This window comes from Microtus ochrogaster, linkage group LG2 (assembly GCF_000317375.1).
Source record: "Microtus ochrogaster isolate Prairie Vole_2 linkage group LG2, MicOch1.0, whole genome shotgun sequence".
NCBI lineage: Eukaryota > Metazoa > Chordata > Mammalia > Rodentia > Cricetidae > Microtus > Microtus ochrogaster.
The window spans coordinates 497,549-516,753 of NC_022028.1; the positions used below are offsets into that span (position 1 = coordinate 497,549).

Here is a 19,205-nt window from a genome sequence, read left to right on the forward strand (position 1 = left end):
TTTTTTTTGTTTTTGTTTATTTAAGGTTCTAAGAAACCTTGGCCTAGTGGACAGTCACAAAGGTTTATCTTTCCTTCTTAGGAGTTTTGCATTTGAAATTGTACATTTATACTAGTGATCTAGTTCAAGAAAACACTTGTGTGTGGGAAATTTGTTGTGAAGGGCATTTTGGTATGTGTGTGTGTGCTTGTGTGTGTGTGTGTGTGTGTGTGTGTGTGTGTACATGCCAGAGGTAGTCAGAGTACTTGTGAGAGTCACTTCTCTCCTTCTATCTTGTGGGTCCTGGGGACTGAACTCAGGTTGTCAGGCCTGCTGACAAGTGCCCTCTTTCACTGACTCGTCTGCTCCGACTCAGGTTCTTCCGCAAAGCTATTTTCAGTAGTGGTAGCAGCTGTGTGAGCTTTACGGCCTCCTCATCACTTCCCACATGGATTCTCAGAAGGCTCAGACTACACTGTAGGTCGATCTAGGCAGACCCACCATCTGAGAGTCTATGAAAATGGGATAGCTCTCCATCGCTTCAGGTCTGGAAAGCTCCTCTCTTGTCTTACAGTTTTACTAATACAGAGAGTAGACATATGTTGTTAAATTTATCTATAGACTATTTAAATTTTTAATGCTACCGTTAAGGGTTGCTGCCTTTTCATTTTCTGTACCCTTGTATTCTGGAACCTTGGTAAACTCCTTTTAGTATTTCTTAGTAACTCTTTTCAGGTTGTTTGATGCTTTCTCCATGGAAAGAATGTTATTTGTGTATAATGACAGTTTTATAACTTCCTCTCCAAATATCAGTCCTTTATTGATTTTTCTTACCATAATATTCTATCTAGAGCTTTCAGTGTGGTGCCGAATGCAAGCAGTGAGAAAACACCTTCACTTTTGCTTCTAGCTTGAAGAAAGAATCACGTCTTTCCCTTGTCCTTATGATAGCTAGAAATGGATGATAGAGAGAGGGAAGGATGCTCGGCAGACAGGTATATACATAAACACACAAACAGATGATAAAGGGATGGGTGACAGGTAGATAGACACACATATACATATAAGGTGAGAGGCACATAGACAAATGATAGAGGGGTGTGTGATAGGCAGATAGGTAGATGATAGATACACAGGTACATAGGTGAGAGATACAAAGATGGTAGATGCATACACAGGTAGGTAATATATATCTATACACATCTATACACTGATAGATGGTGTTAAAGTTTGGAGGCTGCCTCCTATTTCTGTTTTGCTGAGTTTTGACCATGAATAAACGTGAACTTTATCAAATTCTTTGCCTCCATCCATTGGAATGATCAAGGGCTTTGTCTTAACCAGTTCCTCATCACAGGGAATTACACACATGACCTCTGCATCTCTGCCATGAGGTCCACCTCCTGGATGTGATGTGGGTGTTGTTAGGGATTTAACTCATGGGGAGAGTGGCTCAGCTTCCTTTCTCACATGTTTGCCCTCAACGTCAGAGCAGTACAATGCACGGGGGATTCTTGCATGCACTGCTGTGCGGGAAGCTTGGTAAAGCTGCTGTACTTGTAGCTGAAGTACTCTAGGGCATATTAAGGGATGCCTTGCATGCCTAGAGTTTCCTCATTGGAGAGTTTTTACTATGAATTCACCTTCTTCTACGGACACAGGGTGTCTATTTTTGGCTAGTGAACTTGGAAATCGGTGTCTTTTATGAATCTGTCACTTTTACCCAAGCAAATACATTATGGTAAGTTGTTAGCCTAGTTAAGGTTACTACGGCTATGATGAAGCACCATGACGAAGAGCAGCATGGGGAGGAAAGGGTTTATTTCATTCACAGTTCATCATCAAAAGTAGTGAGGGCAGGAACTGATACAGGGCAGGATTGTGGAGACAGGAACTGATGCAGAGGTCATGGAGGAGTGCTGCTTGCTGGCTTGCTCCTCATGGCTTGCTCAGCTTGCTTCCTTACAGAATCAGGACCACCCGCCCAGGGGCGGCACCACCTACCATGGGCTGGGATCTCCCACAATAAGCACTATTTAAGAAACTGTCCTATAGCCCACTCTTATGGAGACAACTGTTTCTCAACTGAGACTTCCTGCTTTCTGATGACACTTCGCTTATGTCAAGTCGACATAAAAGAGTAAGCTTGTTTTTATTATTTCATTGCTATCTTTAAAAATATTTATTTTTCCCATGCTTTTTCAGACCCAGGCTAGCTGGTCTTGGTGAATTCCCGAAAGAACATCCCCATTGTCTCAGTGTGTGGGTGCACCCCTCGCGGTCCTGAGTTCCTTGCTCGTGCTCCCCCTCCTTCAGCTCCTTATTTGGACCTTGAGATTTCTGTCCAGTGCTCCAATGTGGGTCTCTGTCTCCTTTCATTGCCTGATGAAGGTTAATATTCAGGAGGATGCCTATATGTTTGTCTTTGGATTCACCTTCTAATTTAGCTTCTCTAGGATCGCGACTTATAAGCTCACTCTCTAGGTAGTTTGGATGCTCAACTTACTAAACCTGGATGGAGGTGGGCGGTCCTTGGACTTCCCACAGGTCAGGGAACCCTGATTGCTCTTCAAGCTGATGAGGGAGAGGGACTTGACCGGGGGAAGAGGAGGGAAATGGGAGGCTGTGGCGGGGAGGAGGCAGAAATCCTTAATTAAGTAAATAAATTTAAAAAAATATTTATTTTTACTTTACGCTTGTATGTGCCTGAGCCCTGAGCACATGTACATACATCACATGTGTATAAGTGCCCGCAGAGGCCAGAAGAGGGTGGTAGATGCCCTGGAGCTTGGGTTGCCCTCTGTGGGTGTTAGGAACTGAAGCAGATCCTTTGGAAGAGCAGCAAGTGCTCCTAACCACCAAGCAGCTCTCAGCTGCTGTCAATCTTCCTAGAGTGCTGATGTGGGAGGGATTTCTTCATAATCTGCTGCTTTCATTGGTTAATTAATAAAGAAACTGCCTAGGCCCATTTGATAGGCCAACCCTTAGGTGGGTGGAGTAAACAGAACAGAATGCTGGGAGAAAGAAAGCTGAGTCAGGTGGTCGCCATGATTCTCCCACTCCAGACAGATGCAGGTTAAGATCTCCCCTGGTAAGCCACTTCATGGGCTACACAGATTATTAGAAATGGGTTAGATCAATATGTAAGAGCTGGCCAATAAGAGGCTGGAACTAATGGGCCAGGCAGTGTTTAAAAGAATACAGTTTCCATGTAATTATTTCGGGTAAAGCTAGCCAGGTGGCAGGAAGCAGCCCGCTGCTCCTATTACAACAGAGTGCTTACTACTAACACTCTAAAATACAGAGAAAGGGAGGTTATTTGCCAGCATTAAAATCCAATAAATGGAACATTTAATTAAATGTAAAAAAAAAACAAACAAACAAACAGAAGGAGAGAGCTGTGCAACCAAATAAAAGGGCACATTCAGGTGCCTTTTCACCAGGGTGCGGGGGCCTGGGGAGCTTGGATCTGAAGTGTGATCCTGAGGCTCATGACTCCGCACTTCCAGGACTCTGAATCTGGTGATGGTCCTTACTCCCAACTCAGTATTACGTCATCCTGATGCTCATCACTCTCACAAATTTAACTTTTCACTCTCAACCTACATCCAAGTAAGAGCTCACCTGCCCCATGCGCCTTTAGCATTGGAAGCTCATCGCCCCTTGTAGCTTCCATTTCTGCCCTTTGTGAGGTGTGTGTGTGTGTGTGTGTGTGTGTGTGTGTGTATGTGTGTGTGCACACGCACACATGCGCGCACTTTCGTGCCACCAGGATTGCCTGAAATTCACCATGTAACCAAGGATGACCTTGGACTCCTGTTCCTGCTGCCTTCGCTTCCCACGTGCTGGGATTTCCAGAAAGTACCACAGTGCCCAGATAAACCCCTGCAATCTTCCTTGTGTTGTGGCACTTCCAACAGACCCTTCTACTGACCCTTCCTCCACACGGTCTCTGGTTTGTCTCCTCTCCATCTTCATTGCCATCACTCAAGTCTCACCCAAACACCATTCTGTTCCTAATGACAGCTAATATCTGCCCTTTCCTATGGAAGAGTGGTCCTAAAATAACATGAACCTACCATGCAAATTATTTTCGGGAACCCTACTAAATGGCAACTCTTGTTTATATTTTCGTTCCCCATTTCTTTTTTATTTGAAGTCTCTCTACATGAAATATTTTATGTCTCTTTTCTGAGTTCCGTCCCCAGTGCCCAGCTAAAAGTGTCAAATAGAAAGAGGAATGGGAAGAAAAAGTTATCCAGGCTCAGTGTACCTGCTGAATCCCAAGACTTGGAAAAGAGAGGCAGGAGGATCAGAAGTTCAAGACTCATCTTTGGCTATATGGTGATGGACAGAGAAGCAGACTTGACAAGAGCTGGGCTATTCCAGCTTGTCTCCTGCACCAGACCCCACCTCCATTTAGAGAGTGTGGAGGCTTGCAGAGAACTGAAAGGGGTTCCCATTTCTGAGTAAATATCTAGGGGCCTGTAAGAAAAATAGCAGGCAGAAGATGTTAAACACAGAGTCATATTAGGGGCAAATTCTAATTCACTGTGACACATGGTGGAAGGGAGGACTGACTCCAACACACTGTCCTCTGGCCACCACATGCAAACTGGGATGTGCGCACACCCCAACCCCCAGTAGGTATCTGTAAAAAGTCTCAGTGAACATAGATGGTTTCCATGATTGCCTTGCTTCCTGTGTGCACACGCATTGCTGTGGAGGTGCACGTACGCATATGCATGTGTGCACACATGCGCAACACTTCCCCAGTAAAATTATATTCCCCACAATTATCACTGGATCTTGTTCTACTAGCCCCTTGATGTACCCATTAAAATGATTAACATCTAAGATGTTCTCCATAAACTTTGGCAGAAATATTAACTAATCTGCATTTTTTTTCTGTTAGGGAAAGATCTAGACGTTTTTGAGCAAACTTGATCTGGTAAGATCCAATTAGGTTTCATTCCAGGAGTGAAGTGCTGCTCAAAATCATAAGCCAGGATATGACATGCCCAGCAGAGCCAGAGATCTCTAGCTCATTCTTCTATCAAAGATATGTGCTCAGCAGCTCTGTCACATCCAAGTCGGCACCAGGGAGCTCTGTCTAAACACTGACTTGGCTATACAGCCTCTGTCCAGCTGTCTCTTTTCAAATTTAGCAAGGACTGAAAAAAAATGTAAACTAAAAATATCATACTAACTGGAGGCTGATGTTTGAGACCCTCTTCAATCAAAGCATCCAAGTCAATCCAACAAATATTTACATTCACCAAGGAATTGTTGGGCAATGGTTCAAAAGCATTCTGGTACTGAATGTGAGCAGAGCACCCAACATGCCCAGCATGCCCAACATGCCCAACATGCTACAGAGAAAGCCAGACCCATCAGTATCTGCGAATTCCCAGGAGGAAGGCCATGCCATTTGCCATGTGCCTGAGAACCCGAAGGACGGAGAAGCAGACTTGCCAAGACCTGGGCTATTCCAGTTGAGCTATGGCACTGTCTTGTCTCCTGCACCATGACCTCCATGTTCTATTTGGAGAGTGTGGGTGGAGAACTAAAGGGGATTCCCATATCTGAGTAAATATCTAGGGGCCTGAAAGACAAAAACCAGGTTGATGGTGCCAAATACCAAGGATGAACTGCAGGCAAGTTCTCATTCACCTATCACCTTTAGGGTGAGGAAGTATTCGTAATTGGTTAATGGTGGCAAACACAATGCCACAAACATGAAGAACAGCGTGCCCAGAAGAGTCCTTCTTACTGTCATTCTGGACAGGCACCCGAACACTGGTGCTTCTGAAGCTCTTTGCATTGGCAGGAAAACAGGGATTGCAGCCCGTGATGTCCCTAGCTGCTGGTGAAAGATCACCAAGGAGACACTGTGCCTGATGGCACAGCAGTGACCCTTCTGGGAACTGCCCAAGATTACAGTCAGTAGACTTGACCTAGCTTGGCGAGGCTCTGAGCCTGAGCAACTGTGCTATGGCCACATTCTTACCCTGCCCTATTTATACTTTCTCGTGGTGCTTCAATACTCTGTCATCCCTGGTGCTTATGTCTGTCACCACCCCTGTGCTGTGGACCCCATGAGAGCTAACCGTAGGCTTTGTGTGTCTTTGCATTCCTTTCGGAGCCCATGTTTGTGCTCTGTGATCACAAGATTAGTAACAAATGACAGATGAATGAAAGCACTACTCACGCATAGAAAAGAATGCCAGCCCTCTGCCCTCTATGCTGGATCTGTCTAGGCTGGCATTTGCATATCTGTGGTTGATGGTTCTACAGAAACCAAGGTAAGATCTAGGGGTCCTTCAGTGTTTAATCTGCTGTCACAATCTCATTTCCCTTCACTCTCTCCCTCAGGAGAGCACTGGTGTTTACTTCGTATGTCCCCTAAGATCCAATTTCTACTCTTTTCCTACCTGACTCAGAATCAGAGACAACCATACTCCCTGACTTGCTTAATAGCTGGCTTCTGGATAAGTTCAGCCAATCTGGGCACCGATGGGAGATAGTGCCTACATTGAGAGGAAGCCAGGGCTGTCTCCTGTATGGTGTCTCAGACCGCAGCTGCAATTCTTCAACAGGGCACCAACGCTGTGGGGCTGCTCCCCGCGCTCTAGACCTGTGGGGCGGGGCCAGCTCTTGGTTCTTGGTGATAGAAAGAATACAGTATCCCCTTCCAGCTCCTTTTTCCAAAGCTTGGTCTCGAGCTTACAATGCTATTTCGGGAAATGCTGGGGACTTTAAAAAGCAGGGCATAGCTGGATGAAGTCGATCACTGGGAGAAGGTCTTTGGGACTTTATCTTGCCCTGGCCTGTGCCTCCTTACTCTCTCTCTCTCTCTGCTTGCTGGGCACCATCATGAGTTAAGCAGCTATTCTTTCTTGTAGCCATCTACCATGATGGTCCCCCCCAAGCCAGGCACAGAAACACATCTTTTTGAAGCTGTGAGCTAAAAACAAAACTTTTCTTTCCAAAGTTGACTCCCAGAAATTATTACAGTAAAAAATATCCCACTAAATCACACTGTCACGCTGTCCCCACCCCAGCTCCTACCGTTATTGACCTCCAAGATGCCTTACTAATGGCTGAGCATGTATGTGTGCCACATGTATGCAGTACTCTTGAAGGCCAGAAGAGGGCATCCGACCCCCTTGAACAGGAGTCACAATGGTTGTGAGCTGGCATGTGGGTGCTGGGAACTGGACTAGGAACCTCCTAACTGCTGATGCAGTTCTCCAGTCCTGAGATGAAATTCTTAATAACTAACTTGGGACAGTGTATTTGACTTTAATTCCACACATGCTATGCAGTGGTGCTGTCAGGGAAGCTGTGGAGCTGTTGTGTCGTTAAACTCTAGATGTAGGAGGCATCATCCCAGAGAAGTAATTTTTTATCGCAGCAGAAAGCTTGATGAAGACTTTCCATGCTTCAGTCAGTCCTCACAGGCAGGGATTCTATAGTTTATTTTTAACACATTGTGCATGTGTGTGTGATGTGGTGTGTGTGTGTGTGGCATGTGTGGAATGGTGTGCATGGTTTGTATGTGGTGTGTATGTGTGTAACGTGTATGTGTGTGATATGTGTGTGGTGTGTGTATGTGTGCGATATGTGTGGTCTGTATATGGTTATGGTGTGTCACAGTGAGAAGAAGAAAGTCAAAGAACAACTTGGAGGAATCCCTCTCCCCTTCCACCCCGAGTCCAGGACTGAACTCAGGCCATTAGACTTGGCAGCAAGCATGGCTATCTGCTGAGACACTGTGCCAGCCTCAAGACTCAGCAGTTCACAGAGAACTGCTTTCTCCATTGTTTACTTCTGATCCTCTTGTCTCCACCTCCCGGTGTGGGTATTATAGGTGTACAGTGTTAGGGGATGGAACCCAGCCTTCACGCATGCTAGACAAACTATGACTGAGCAACATCCCCAGCCCAGCTCTACTTCTTATTTGAAAGTGGAGCCCAACATTGACTCCTTAGTCTTGTCCAGCATCTGCATCATAGCAACCCTTACACAGAAACAGAGGCCACCTCCACAGCTCACACAGAATGAAGGACAATGTACCACATGGCTTCACATCCCATTGGCGTGAAAACATCAGACTCGGACAAAGTCCTGAATGCTGGCTTTTGTGCCAAATGGGAGTTTTTAGCCGCAATGTATGGGTCAGCACTATAAAGGAGAGACTTTGCTCTAGCATGATAGATGCTGGTACCTGAAGCCAGGTGAGTGGGAGACAAGGGCTGTTTCTCATCTCAGACCTGAGACCCACAGCTCCAAGCAGCTGGTGTATGTAATAGTGTACCCAGTCTGCGGCCCCTTTACAGCGCTGGTCTGGGACAGCCATTCCCAGCCTTGTCCCACTTCCCATGGAGAACCCCCTCTCTTCACTGGCACCTTGGTGAGGTTTCTGACCTTCCCAGGAGACCAAGCAGGCTCTGAGGCAGACGGAGAACTCAACTGTTACTCTGTTGAAAAGAGAAGTGAGTCTGTGCTTACTGGTGGAGCTCTTCTTCCGTGAGGGCCTCGGTCCTCCACTCCCCAGTGGCCATGGCCAGCTCAGCCTTCAGATCAGCAATCTCCTTCTGCAAGCGGGTAATCATCTGTGCAGGGGTAAGTGGGAGAGCACATGTCCACCTCTGGCCAACGCAACCTCAGTGGCAGCAAAACACAGCTTTGGAGGTTATGAGGTTGGGGACAAGCCTGACACACAAGTTTAGTCCCTGGGACCCAGACCTACACAGTGGAAGAAGGAAAGTGACCTCTGCAGATTGTCCTCTGACTCTACATTGCATTAAGTGTGCACACATGGGTGGTTAATTAATTAAAATTATTAACTATTTTAGGATACAAAACTGGATAGAGAACAATTTAAAAGGCATTAGTATCCCTAACATTAATATTCGGACTAAATAACTCTAGAACTGTATTTTTTAACAAATAAAACATTACAAGCTGGGCGGTGGTGGTGCACACCTTTAATTCCAGCACGCAGGAGGCAGAGGCAGTCGGATCTCTGTGAGTTCGAAGCCAGCCTGGTCTACAGACTGAGTTCCAGGATAGCCAGGACTACACAGATAAACCCTGTCTCGAAAAATAACAACAGAAACAAAACAACAACAATAAACCATTACAGACACAACTTGCGGCATCTCTCTTGCTCCCTTTCTGTCCTTCCTGGAGTGTGCTATAATGAAGTTAAGAGTCATGAAAATACTTACACTTCATACATTATTCCACATGCACGCTCCAATGCATGCTCCCTTTAATAAAGGAGAATATCTTTTTGCCTGCCTTAAACTATGTGAATATCCTATTTCTTCATGTAATTGCATCTTGTTTTCTTTTGTTTTCAGCTCATTTATATTGCTTTATGCAGCTCCTCATCATGAATTTTCAAGGGCATGTAATATTCCAATAAAATATATCAGAATTCACTGGAGTTCAGGAGATGGCTCAGTCAGTAGGCTATCTGCTTTTGCATAGAACCCATGGGCAAAAGTTAGGTGTGGTAGTGCATGTGTGTAACCCAATGCTGGGGGGGCGGGTCCCTGGTCAGTGAGGGACTGTGTCCCCAAAAAAAAGGCTTCTATGTGTGTGTGTGTGTGTGTGTGTGTGTGTGTGTGTGTGTGTGTGTGTGTGGCGTATGGTGGCTGAGCAGGTAATAGTGCTTACTACACAAGCATGAGGACCTGAGATCTAATCTCATCACCCACTTAGAACTCAGGTCATGGACACAGATGCCACTGCACCAGAACTGAGTGAAGGGGTAGTTGTTGGGACTCAGGGGCTATCAGTCCTTATTGGGGTGGTGGGAAACCCTGTCTCAAAGGCAGAAAATAGGAGCATGACACAGCCAATGTCTGACTTCTGTGAACACATGCACAGTTGTACATACACGTATGTTCACATGTACGTGTGCGCACACACACACACACACACACACACACACACACGTGGATGGTGTTCCTGAAAAGGGAAAGGAGTGGCAGGGAGTGAGGAGAGTTGACATTTACTTAGTTGATTGGTTGGTTAGTTTTTGTAACTACATTTCAAAGATCAGCTAAAGCTGATATAGCCTGCCAACATTTGTTTTACCAAGTTCATATCATAGCCACATAATCATTAGTAGAGTATTTACTATTATAATCCAGTTGGACTTGCTTCAGGAAGTTCATAATAGGCTATTATTTAAAAACACACAAATGAGCACTGAAAAAGAGGGAGGTGCATGGAGTGACAGCTTTAATAGGTCAAGATGTCATCTTTCTTAAGATGAAGAAACATGGCATCTACTTAAAAAAAGTCTTGAGTGTCGATTTTTCTGTTGTACCTTTCTGTATATCTGAAATAATTCATAATAAAGCTTACTAAAGGGATGTGACAATCCATCACATGCACAGTTGAAAAGAGAAATATTGATCAATCTCATCACTTGTTGGGTCCCAGAACATATGCACCTACGTTAGGTCAACTGGCTGGACCTCTGGCTCCAGGGGGTCACACCCTCTTCCAGACTCCCCTTGGGCCCTCCAGTCACACACATAAACACACATACACACATGTCAAATATCTTTCTAAAACTCGTACTTGATCATATCAAGAATTCACTGACATATTGTAAAGATTCAGTCAAGCTGAAGATAAGTGAACATCAACAAAAAGTCACAGTAAACCTTTATTGTAGCAATGAGCAGCAGAAAGAGCAAGACAAGAATGTCTTTAAAATTCTGCTAAAATTCTTGGCTAGGCCATGAGACGATGAAAAGAAGAAAATCATCTGCCTATACTTGCAGACCATGTTATTGTCTGTGCAGAGCACATGTGATGATAAACGCAACAAAAATGGATAAGAAATTTATCTCGTCCATAGTCCAGTTATAAGTTTCTTTCCAAAGCTTGACAGATCAACAATTATAAAACGTAATTCTCCTCAGTTCTATACTTAGAGTACTCACGAACCGTTTGGCCTCCTGCTATGCAGTCTAAAGACACCTGTCCTAGGGAGGGCCACTACTGCGGGGTGAGGCAGCGTGACCAAAGCAGCACGAGGAGGACAGGCTTGTTTCCCTCCCAGTTCCTTATCACAGTTCATCTTCAAAAGCACTGAGGACAGGAACTCACGCAGGCAGGAACTGGGCATCAGGAGCTGATGCAGAGGCCGTGGAGGAGGCTGCTGCTTACTGGCTTGTTCCTCATGGCTTGCTCGGCCACCTTTCTTATAGAACCCGGGACCACCAGCCCAGGGCAACCCCCACAATGGGCTGCACTCACCAATTAAGAAACTACCCTACAGGCTTGCCTACAGTCCAATCGTAGATTATCTTAACTGAGGCTCCCTCCTCTCAGATGACTTTAATTTGTGTCAAATTGACATAAAGCCAGCCAATACGACACCCCAATTTAGTAAAAAGATGCAACATCTGTTTGCAGCCATCCTTGAGAACTGGAGTCCCCAAACTGGCTAACGAAGTCAGCATCAGCTCTTCTCCCTCCCACCTCCTGCCCTTTTCCAATAATTTGTATTCTCTCACTTCTTCACTTGTGGATCACTTCCCAGGAGGCAGAGGCAGGTAGATCTCTGTGAGTTAGAGGCCAGTCTGATCTACAGAGAGTTCCAGGCCAGCCAGGGCTACAGAGTGAGACCCCGTAACAAATAAAACAAAAGCATTAAGCAAACAACCTTTTAGACAAAGGGGCTTTTGTGTATATGAATTCAAACCTATGTGAAGGAGGGCTAAAGCTTTTAAATTCTCAAGAAAATACTTCTTGTGGGCTGGAGAGCTGGTTCAGTGGGTCAGAGTAGGCCCTGCTCTTTCAGAGACCCTGGGTTCAGTTTCTAGCACCCATGTTAGGTGGCTCACAGCTGCCTATAATTCCAGCTCCAAGGGATCTGATGCTTTCTTCTGACCTCCACAGGCACCTGTGCTCACTCACACATGCCATCAGTCCTGTTGGTCAGGGATGTGGCAGATGGCCTCACTGGTATCGCCACATCGAGGAATAGGTTTATCTTCCCCGCTCCCTCCTCGCTGGTTTTGTTAGAGAGGGAAGCAGAGGTCCAGGACTGTGACTTCCTTTCCCGGGCTGACACTGTTTGTCCACACTCAAGGACAGCTGCAGCCTTGTGCTCCCCTGTCTGCAGGTAACATGTTCTAAAGATGCTTCCAGAGATCTATTCGGATGAGTTTCAGGCTCCCTTGACCACATCAACAGAACCAACAACCCCTCTAAATCACAAGAGCATTTTGGACACAGGCTCCAGGCACTTGTTCAAATGCGCAGGGCGCCATGTTTTACCTGTTGGCCTCCTTTAAAAACACAGTGAGAAACCGCCGAGCCACACAGAACAGCGCCCTCTGGACAAGGGTCGTGCACTTTCACCTCTCTATGCTGACGCTGATGCTTTAGTCTTCATGTCCTTGTGCCTGTGGACGTGTGTGGTTGCACATGCCCGAGGAATCATCCCCCTCTGCCTCCCCAGCACTAGGATTACAAGGGTGTGATCACACCAGCTTTCTGAGGCGGGTTCTGTGGGTCAGAGTCAGGACTTCATGCCTGCAGAGTGAGCACTTCATCAATTCATGAGTCATCCCCCGGCTCTAGATTTTCTAAAGATGTATAAACCCAAACTACTATTACTATGGCCATGCGTCCTACAGATTTCCTGTGTACTTAGAGGCATCTGGGGAGATCCTGGCCCATGTCCACTCATTCTGGAATCTGTCCAGCTCATGTTCCTGCCATTACCATGTCACTTTGAAGTACTGGTGCTTGGTGATTCTGATCACTCAGGGTGACACCATATTTGCCATTAAAATCTAAGAGTAAGACACAGGAAATCCCAAACAAGTTGTATCTTAAGTGGTTTCTTTTAACACTTCCTTAAAACAGATTAATTGTATCATTTTAGAAATCATGTGTAATGGAGGGGCATGCGCATATGAGTGCAGGCACATGAGAATGCCTGGAGCATCAGCTTCTGGAGCTGCAAGTCACCTGACATGAGAGCTATGAACTGAACTTGGATCTTTTGCAACCTCAGTGCGTTCTCTTAACTGCTGAGCCACCCCTCCTGCCCCCTAGGACAACGTCTTGATTGTCAATTGTATTACAGGCAAGGTTCACACTAAAATAGTAAGCACCAGTGTGTGGTTTAAGGTGCCATTAATACAGAGCTTAGCAAGCCACACTTGGCAGTCACTATGTCAGTCAGCACTAGAAAGAACCACGGCAATCACTTCAATTATCAGCTATTAGCTTTTTGCTCCCAATTTCTCTTTACTTTAAATCTGTCACAGACATACATCAAACACACGCGGATGTCCTCTGCCTTCAGAGTCTTCAAAGAAAAGTCTCTCTGGCAAAAGTTAAAGAAAATAAAGAAATACTTCCAATGTTTTATATTCTTGTTCTCCATAAATTGTGAACTAATTTTTGTCATCCAGATAATAGAACCTTTCTCATTCTGCACAACAATGCTCTTGGGTGTAGGAGGGGCAGGGACAGCCACAGTGATACTCCTGGGTATAGGAGGGGCAGGGGCAGTCACAGTGATGCTCTTGGGATGCAGGAGGGGCAGTCACAGTGATGCTCTTGGGATGCAGGAGGGGCAGGGGCAGTCACAGTGGTGCTCTTGGGTGTAGGAGGGGCAGGGGCAGTCACAGTGATGCTCTTGGGATGCAGGAGGGGCAGTCACAGTGATGCTCTTGGGATGCAGGAGAGGCAGGGGCAGCCACAGTGATGCTCTTGGGATACAGAAGGGGAAGGGACAGCAGAATACATCCCCTAGGGGTGCATTTTCTTTTGACTCTGCTTTGGTATTCTGTTCCTTTCCCTAGGACTCTGATGCTGGGGTCTGACCAAGGTGGGCACAAGGAAGCTCCTGATTCACCCACTGATTTCTCCATCAGGGAAAGCGAGGCTCTCTGAGGCTGGCAGGGCAAGACCGATAGCCCCATTATTCATTTTCCTTCCTCTCCCTCTGTCCTTGAGGTGGGGAGAGGTAGGTGATGGAGCAGGAATTCAGACCACGACAGTGGCCTGAGCTGACCTAATGCTGCTTTTCCTTTGCAGTGAACCCACAAAACACAAAGGAAAAATATATTCAAAGTGGGGAATTGAATTATGTATCTATGATTTTTTTTGCATAAAAGTTGCTTTGATAAAACAGGAGTTATTTTTATGAAACTAAGAAAACTGTTATTTTTCCATAAATCAAACTATCGCTAGCCTTTAAGAAACTCTAGAATACATAACAGGATGCTTGGACAAAATATTTCTACTTAATAACTCTCTCTATGAGATATGTGAACGACGGCCTGGTACTCTGTCTAAAAAGGAAAACTAGGTGTTTTGTGAAAGGCTAAGACCCAACTATAAATATAGTTGTATTTTTTCCATTGTAGTTCTGGGGATCAAACCCAGGCTTGGGTAAGTATTGTCCCGCTGAGTCACTGCATGTCTGCCTGTTGGGTATGTCCACAGGATGGGCGATGCTCTGTCATGAAGCAGATTTCTTAAGCTTGACCACTGGGCTATGATACCCACTCTTACTAAGACAATCAGTAGCTTATTTCATGCCCTTGTGTTTCAATTTTTCTTTCCATGGAGACAGCCGAACAGCTCATCACATGGTTGCTGAGAATTCCATCCGTGAATGCATACAGGTTCTTAAAGCACTGCATAGTATAGAGCCACTGCCCCACAACAAGGTTTCAGCTAATCGTGTACGTGTATGTTAAGTATATATATTTCTTTGAGCTTAATTAAAAATGTAAGTTTCTCACTGGGAGTGGGGATGCAGCTCAGTGCACACGGCACTTATGCAACAAGCACGACATCCCATGGGATCTCAGCACCACAAACTCCAGAAGTGGTGATGCCTGCCTGTCACGCGCTCACACAGCAGGAGGGCCACGAGTTCAAGGTTATCTTCGCCTGCAAATGAAGCTTAAGGCCAGCCTGAGTGATAAGTCCCTGTCTCAGAAGTCAAGCATTTGCTTACCAGTTTGGGGTCAATTTCTTCATTGAGGACGGCTTCATTTTTGATGAGGGCCACTCGCTGAGCGAATCTGCAGGTAGAGATGGACTCCTAAGGAAAACGATGAAATAGCTTCTTAAAACATGATGGCATAGAAAGGCATTTCTCTCCAGATAAAACTTAACTTTCATTGACAGCAAAAGATACCTAAAGGGTATGATGTCTGGCAAGACATAAATGACATGCTTCAAAAAGAGGGGGTTTGGCCCTAGGATACTGTTTTCTATTTTTTTAAAAATGGGTTTGCTTGGTAAAACTGCTGAATGCAAAAAATATAGGCAATCCTGGGGTCCCAGGAGGCAGCTGGAATGTATTTGACTCTGTTAAGCCAAAATGTCACATAAAGTCATAACTACAGCAGGCACTGTGATCCACAAACACCTAAGACCACAGCATAAATGTCTGTAGTCAACCAAAGGAGCAGTTTCCATAGCGCTTAAAGCGAATGTCTTGGTGCTGTCTGGGGATGCACTTTTTGGCCTTGCTTTCCTCTTTGGGGGAGTGTCTACATCCAAAATGTTAATCTGACTCTTGCAAGACCTCAGCTGGCTCCGTAGCCACCCAGGGAAGCCCTTCTGCACATCCCCTGGCTAGGCATCCTGGTGCTACCTTCTGAGAGAGTCTAGGACCGGATCTCAGGACGGTTCTAAGATACCCAGAACTCATCAGTTAAAGGCACCAAGCAAGAACAGGGGAAGATCTCCTTCCCTCATTCCAATCATCGGGCCTTCTGAGATTGGCAAACATGGCTTCTTCAAGCCATTCATCTGAGACTAGTTCTCCTTTGGGTTAATTACAACACTGACCAAGAACCCAAAGCTACGTGCGCCGTGTATGCTTACCTCTGAGGATGTCCATCTGTAAGCACTACTCAAGAGACATAGACTCCCCCAAGTCCCTGAACTCCACCTCACCACCCAGTGACAGAAACCCAGACTAAGAGTTCCAGGGAGAGAAAGCACATACATCGATGTTCCTCTTCTCTAGTGAGAGAGTGGCGATCATAGTGGTCACACAGTTCCCTCCCAGGCTGTCTCTGAGCACGCTGGTCATCAAGGAGTTCCTGTAAGGGATGTGTGTGCGGCGCTTTTCAGAAAGGGCGATGATGACCTGTGGGAAGGTGGGCAGATGGTGACGTTAGCCAGGCAGGAGAGGCACACCTGGCAATGACTTTCAATAATCAGAATGCAAAGGAAATAATAATTAAACACAGGTAACACCCAAGACTTCGGCACAGAACAGTCATATTAACAAGAGCTTTCAATGTGAAAATGACAAAAATGGGGCTGGAGAAGTGGCTCAGTGGTTAAGAGCACTTGCTGCTCTTCCAGAGAACCCGAGTTAGAGTCCTTGAACACACACTGAATGGCTCACAGCTGCCTGTGACTCCTGCTCCAGGGACTCCACCCCTCTCCCCTGGCACCGGCAGGAAGAGGGAGCAGCATGGCTGCCTTTGAATGATCACTTACGCACTCACTGTCCTCCCCACTTTGAACTTTTTTCATAAGATACCTTAATATTATTACTGTTCTAGAGCACACTGATGTATGTGGGTAACACGAAGCATATGCTAATAAACCTTCCTGGTGATATTAATTGAATATTAGTGAACTCACTTTTGGTGGCAAGTTACAGAAAATCTAAGTCACACTGGTCTCAGTCAGGAGGGTTGAAAATAGAAAAACTCTAGGCTACAAATAACCCAAGAGGTTAATGGGTTTACGTTCCTATCTCTACTGTAGCCTCCTTATAGCCTCAGGATGGCTGCCAAACACTCTGGTGTTATATACTTCTAGATTAATAAGTTACATGAGAACAGACATCCTTTATCCTGAGCTTTCCTAGGGAGCATCTTGATCCCTAGAAGACCCACAGGTTGACAACTGCATCCAAAGGAAGGCTCCAGTTTGCTTTGACCAATAAGGATCTAGTCCCTGGAGCTGGGATGGGCTTCAGGTGCTCCGCACTGGGATGGACATTCCCACATCCTCTCCATGAAGGGACCTAAAACTGCTAGAGAAAATATTTAAACATGGAAGTGGGACTGTGGTCATAAAATGGAGGAAACGAGGCTATGTGTGATAGAAGAAAGCAGCCAGGATTTGGAGGCAGAATCCAGCTTTACCACTTGTATGATTTTGGAAAAGTACATTAGCTTCCCGTTCCTGTAAAGAAGGAACTAGAAAGTCTGGCTCTCTTGGAGGAATGTTGTAAAGGTCCGGAGAGAGGGGCTGAAGAGGTGGCTATGTGTGAAGGAATGCTTGCTGGGCAAGCATGAGGACATGAATTCAAATCCCAGAACATGTCAACAACTTGATGTGGCTGTGCATGCCTGTGACCCCAACACTGGTGAACATAGAGACAGCTGGGTCCCAGCTCACATGCCAACCAGCATAGCTCAACCAAATGGTGAGCTTCTGTTTTAGTGAGATACCCTGTTTCATGGTAACAGTGAGATAGCCCATTTCACGGCATCAAAGAGATGAAGACACCCATTATCTTACTCTGGTTCCACATGTGGATAATTCATGCACATACATCTCATATATGCATCACACGTGCACACACACAGAGATCAGAAGTGAACTTCTAGGGTAGTTATTAAACAAGGGGCACACAGTGCTGTAGGAGAGTCTTCAGGAGAGTCTGCTTTTGGTGTAGGTCTGACCCATTTCCTTGAGAGAGGACCCGAGCTGGTCTCTTGGAGCACCACTGTGAGTCCAGACCACATGGAGAGGCTCTGAAGAGGAGCCCAGAGAAGGAATATTGTGGGCAAGCAGAGGGGGGTTGCTCCTTGTGGGGTTACAATGGGCTCTGCAGTGAAAGGAGTATGGAGGGTCATAGGGCTAGTGTGCGTGTTTGTGTCTGTGTGTTGTGTGTGTGTGTCTGTGCACACACACACGCCACAGGATAACCTCTAGGATGTCATTTCTTAAGGTGTCTGTTCACCTCCTTTTATATTTTTATATTTTTGAGACAGGGTCTGTCATTGTCCTGGAACTCACCAAGTAGGCTACCCTTGGTAGCTAGTGAGCCATGGAGATTCACCTGTTTTCACCTTCCAAACACAGCGATTGCAATTTTTTTCACTACATTCCTCCCCCCACCCTCTTATACAGAGATTATGGGGATTAAACCCAGATTTTCCAGCAGCATTTACTGACTGAGCTCTTGCCTCAGTTCAGAATGATTTGTTTAATCCTATGTGTGTATGGATCGTGTGTGTGTGTGTGTGTGTGTGTGTGTGTGTGTGTGTGTTGGGTTTTTTTTTTATATGTATGGGAGTGCAGGTGCCCATGGCGACCAGAGGCATTGGACCTGCACACAGAGTTAGAGAGGTTGTGACCTCCCTGACATGTTTGCTGGGAACAGAACTCTAGTCCTCAGAAGAGCAGGTGTGTCCCTGACTACTGAGCAACCTTTCAGTCGCCTTGGGTTTGTTGTTGTGTGTTTGTTTGGTAATGTTTGCTCCTATTCGGAACTTCACATATAAATACAATGGCAAAACATTTCTTACAGCATTGTGTTAGGAACAAAGAATGGAACCTCACACCACACCTAGAAATTCCTTCACGACCTAGAAACTGTACTGCTATCAATACTTCAGCTACCCGAGGCAGTGAGCTCCACAGAAGGTCTTTAGAGCAGGTCCAAGCCAGCAACCCCTGCAGGAGCAGGCCCAAGCCCAAGTCACAAATAACATAAACTATCTTAGAGTAATTCTAACAAAATAAGTAGAAGACTTGCATGACAAGAACTTTAAATCTTTGAAGAAAGAAATTGAAGAAGACACCAGAAAATGAAAAGATCTCCCATGCTCTTAGGTAGGTGGAATTAACATAGTAAAAATGGCAATCTTACCGAAAGTAATGTACAGATTCAATTAATGCAATGCCCATCAAAATCCTAGCAAAATTCTCCACAGACCTCAAAAGAACAATACTCAACTTCATATGGAAACACACAAAAAAAAAGGATAGCCAAAAACAAGCCTGTACAATAAACAGGAGGACCAATGGAACAGAATGGAAGACCCAGATATCAATCCACACACCTATGAATACCTGATTTTTAACAGAGAAGCAAAAAATATAAAATGGAGGAAAAAAGCATATTCAACAAATGGTGTTGGCATACTTGTACTTGGTTATGAACACATAGATGAATG

The 19,205-nt window shown here is 45.5% G+C and overlaps 1 protein-coding gene across 1 annotated transcript in view; it reads right to left on the minus strand.

The window, feature by feature from the left end:
- Nucleotides 1-19,205, minus strand: part of Kif6 (kinesin family member 6) — a 320,310-nt gene that overhangs the window by 182,904 nt on the left and 118,201 nt on the right. Inside the window, exons 8-10 of the mRNA XM_026785828.1 lie at nt 16,004-16,147; nt 15,002-15,088; nt 8,494-8,597 (exon numbers count right to left, since the gene is read on the minus strand). Of these exons, the coding sequence (XP_026641629.1) occupies nt 8,494-8,597; nt 15,002-15,088; nt 16,004-16,147 (335 nt within the window). The remainder of the gene's footprint in view (nt 1-8,493; nt 8,598-15,001; nt 15,089-16,003; nt 16,148-19,205) is intronic.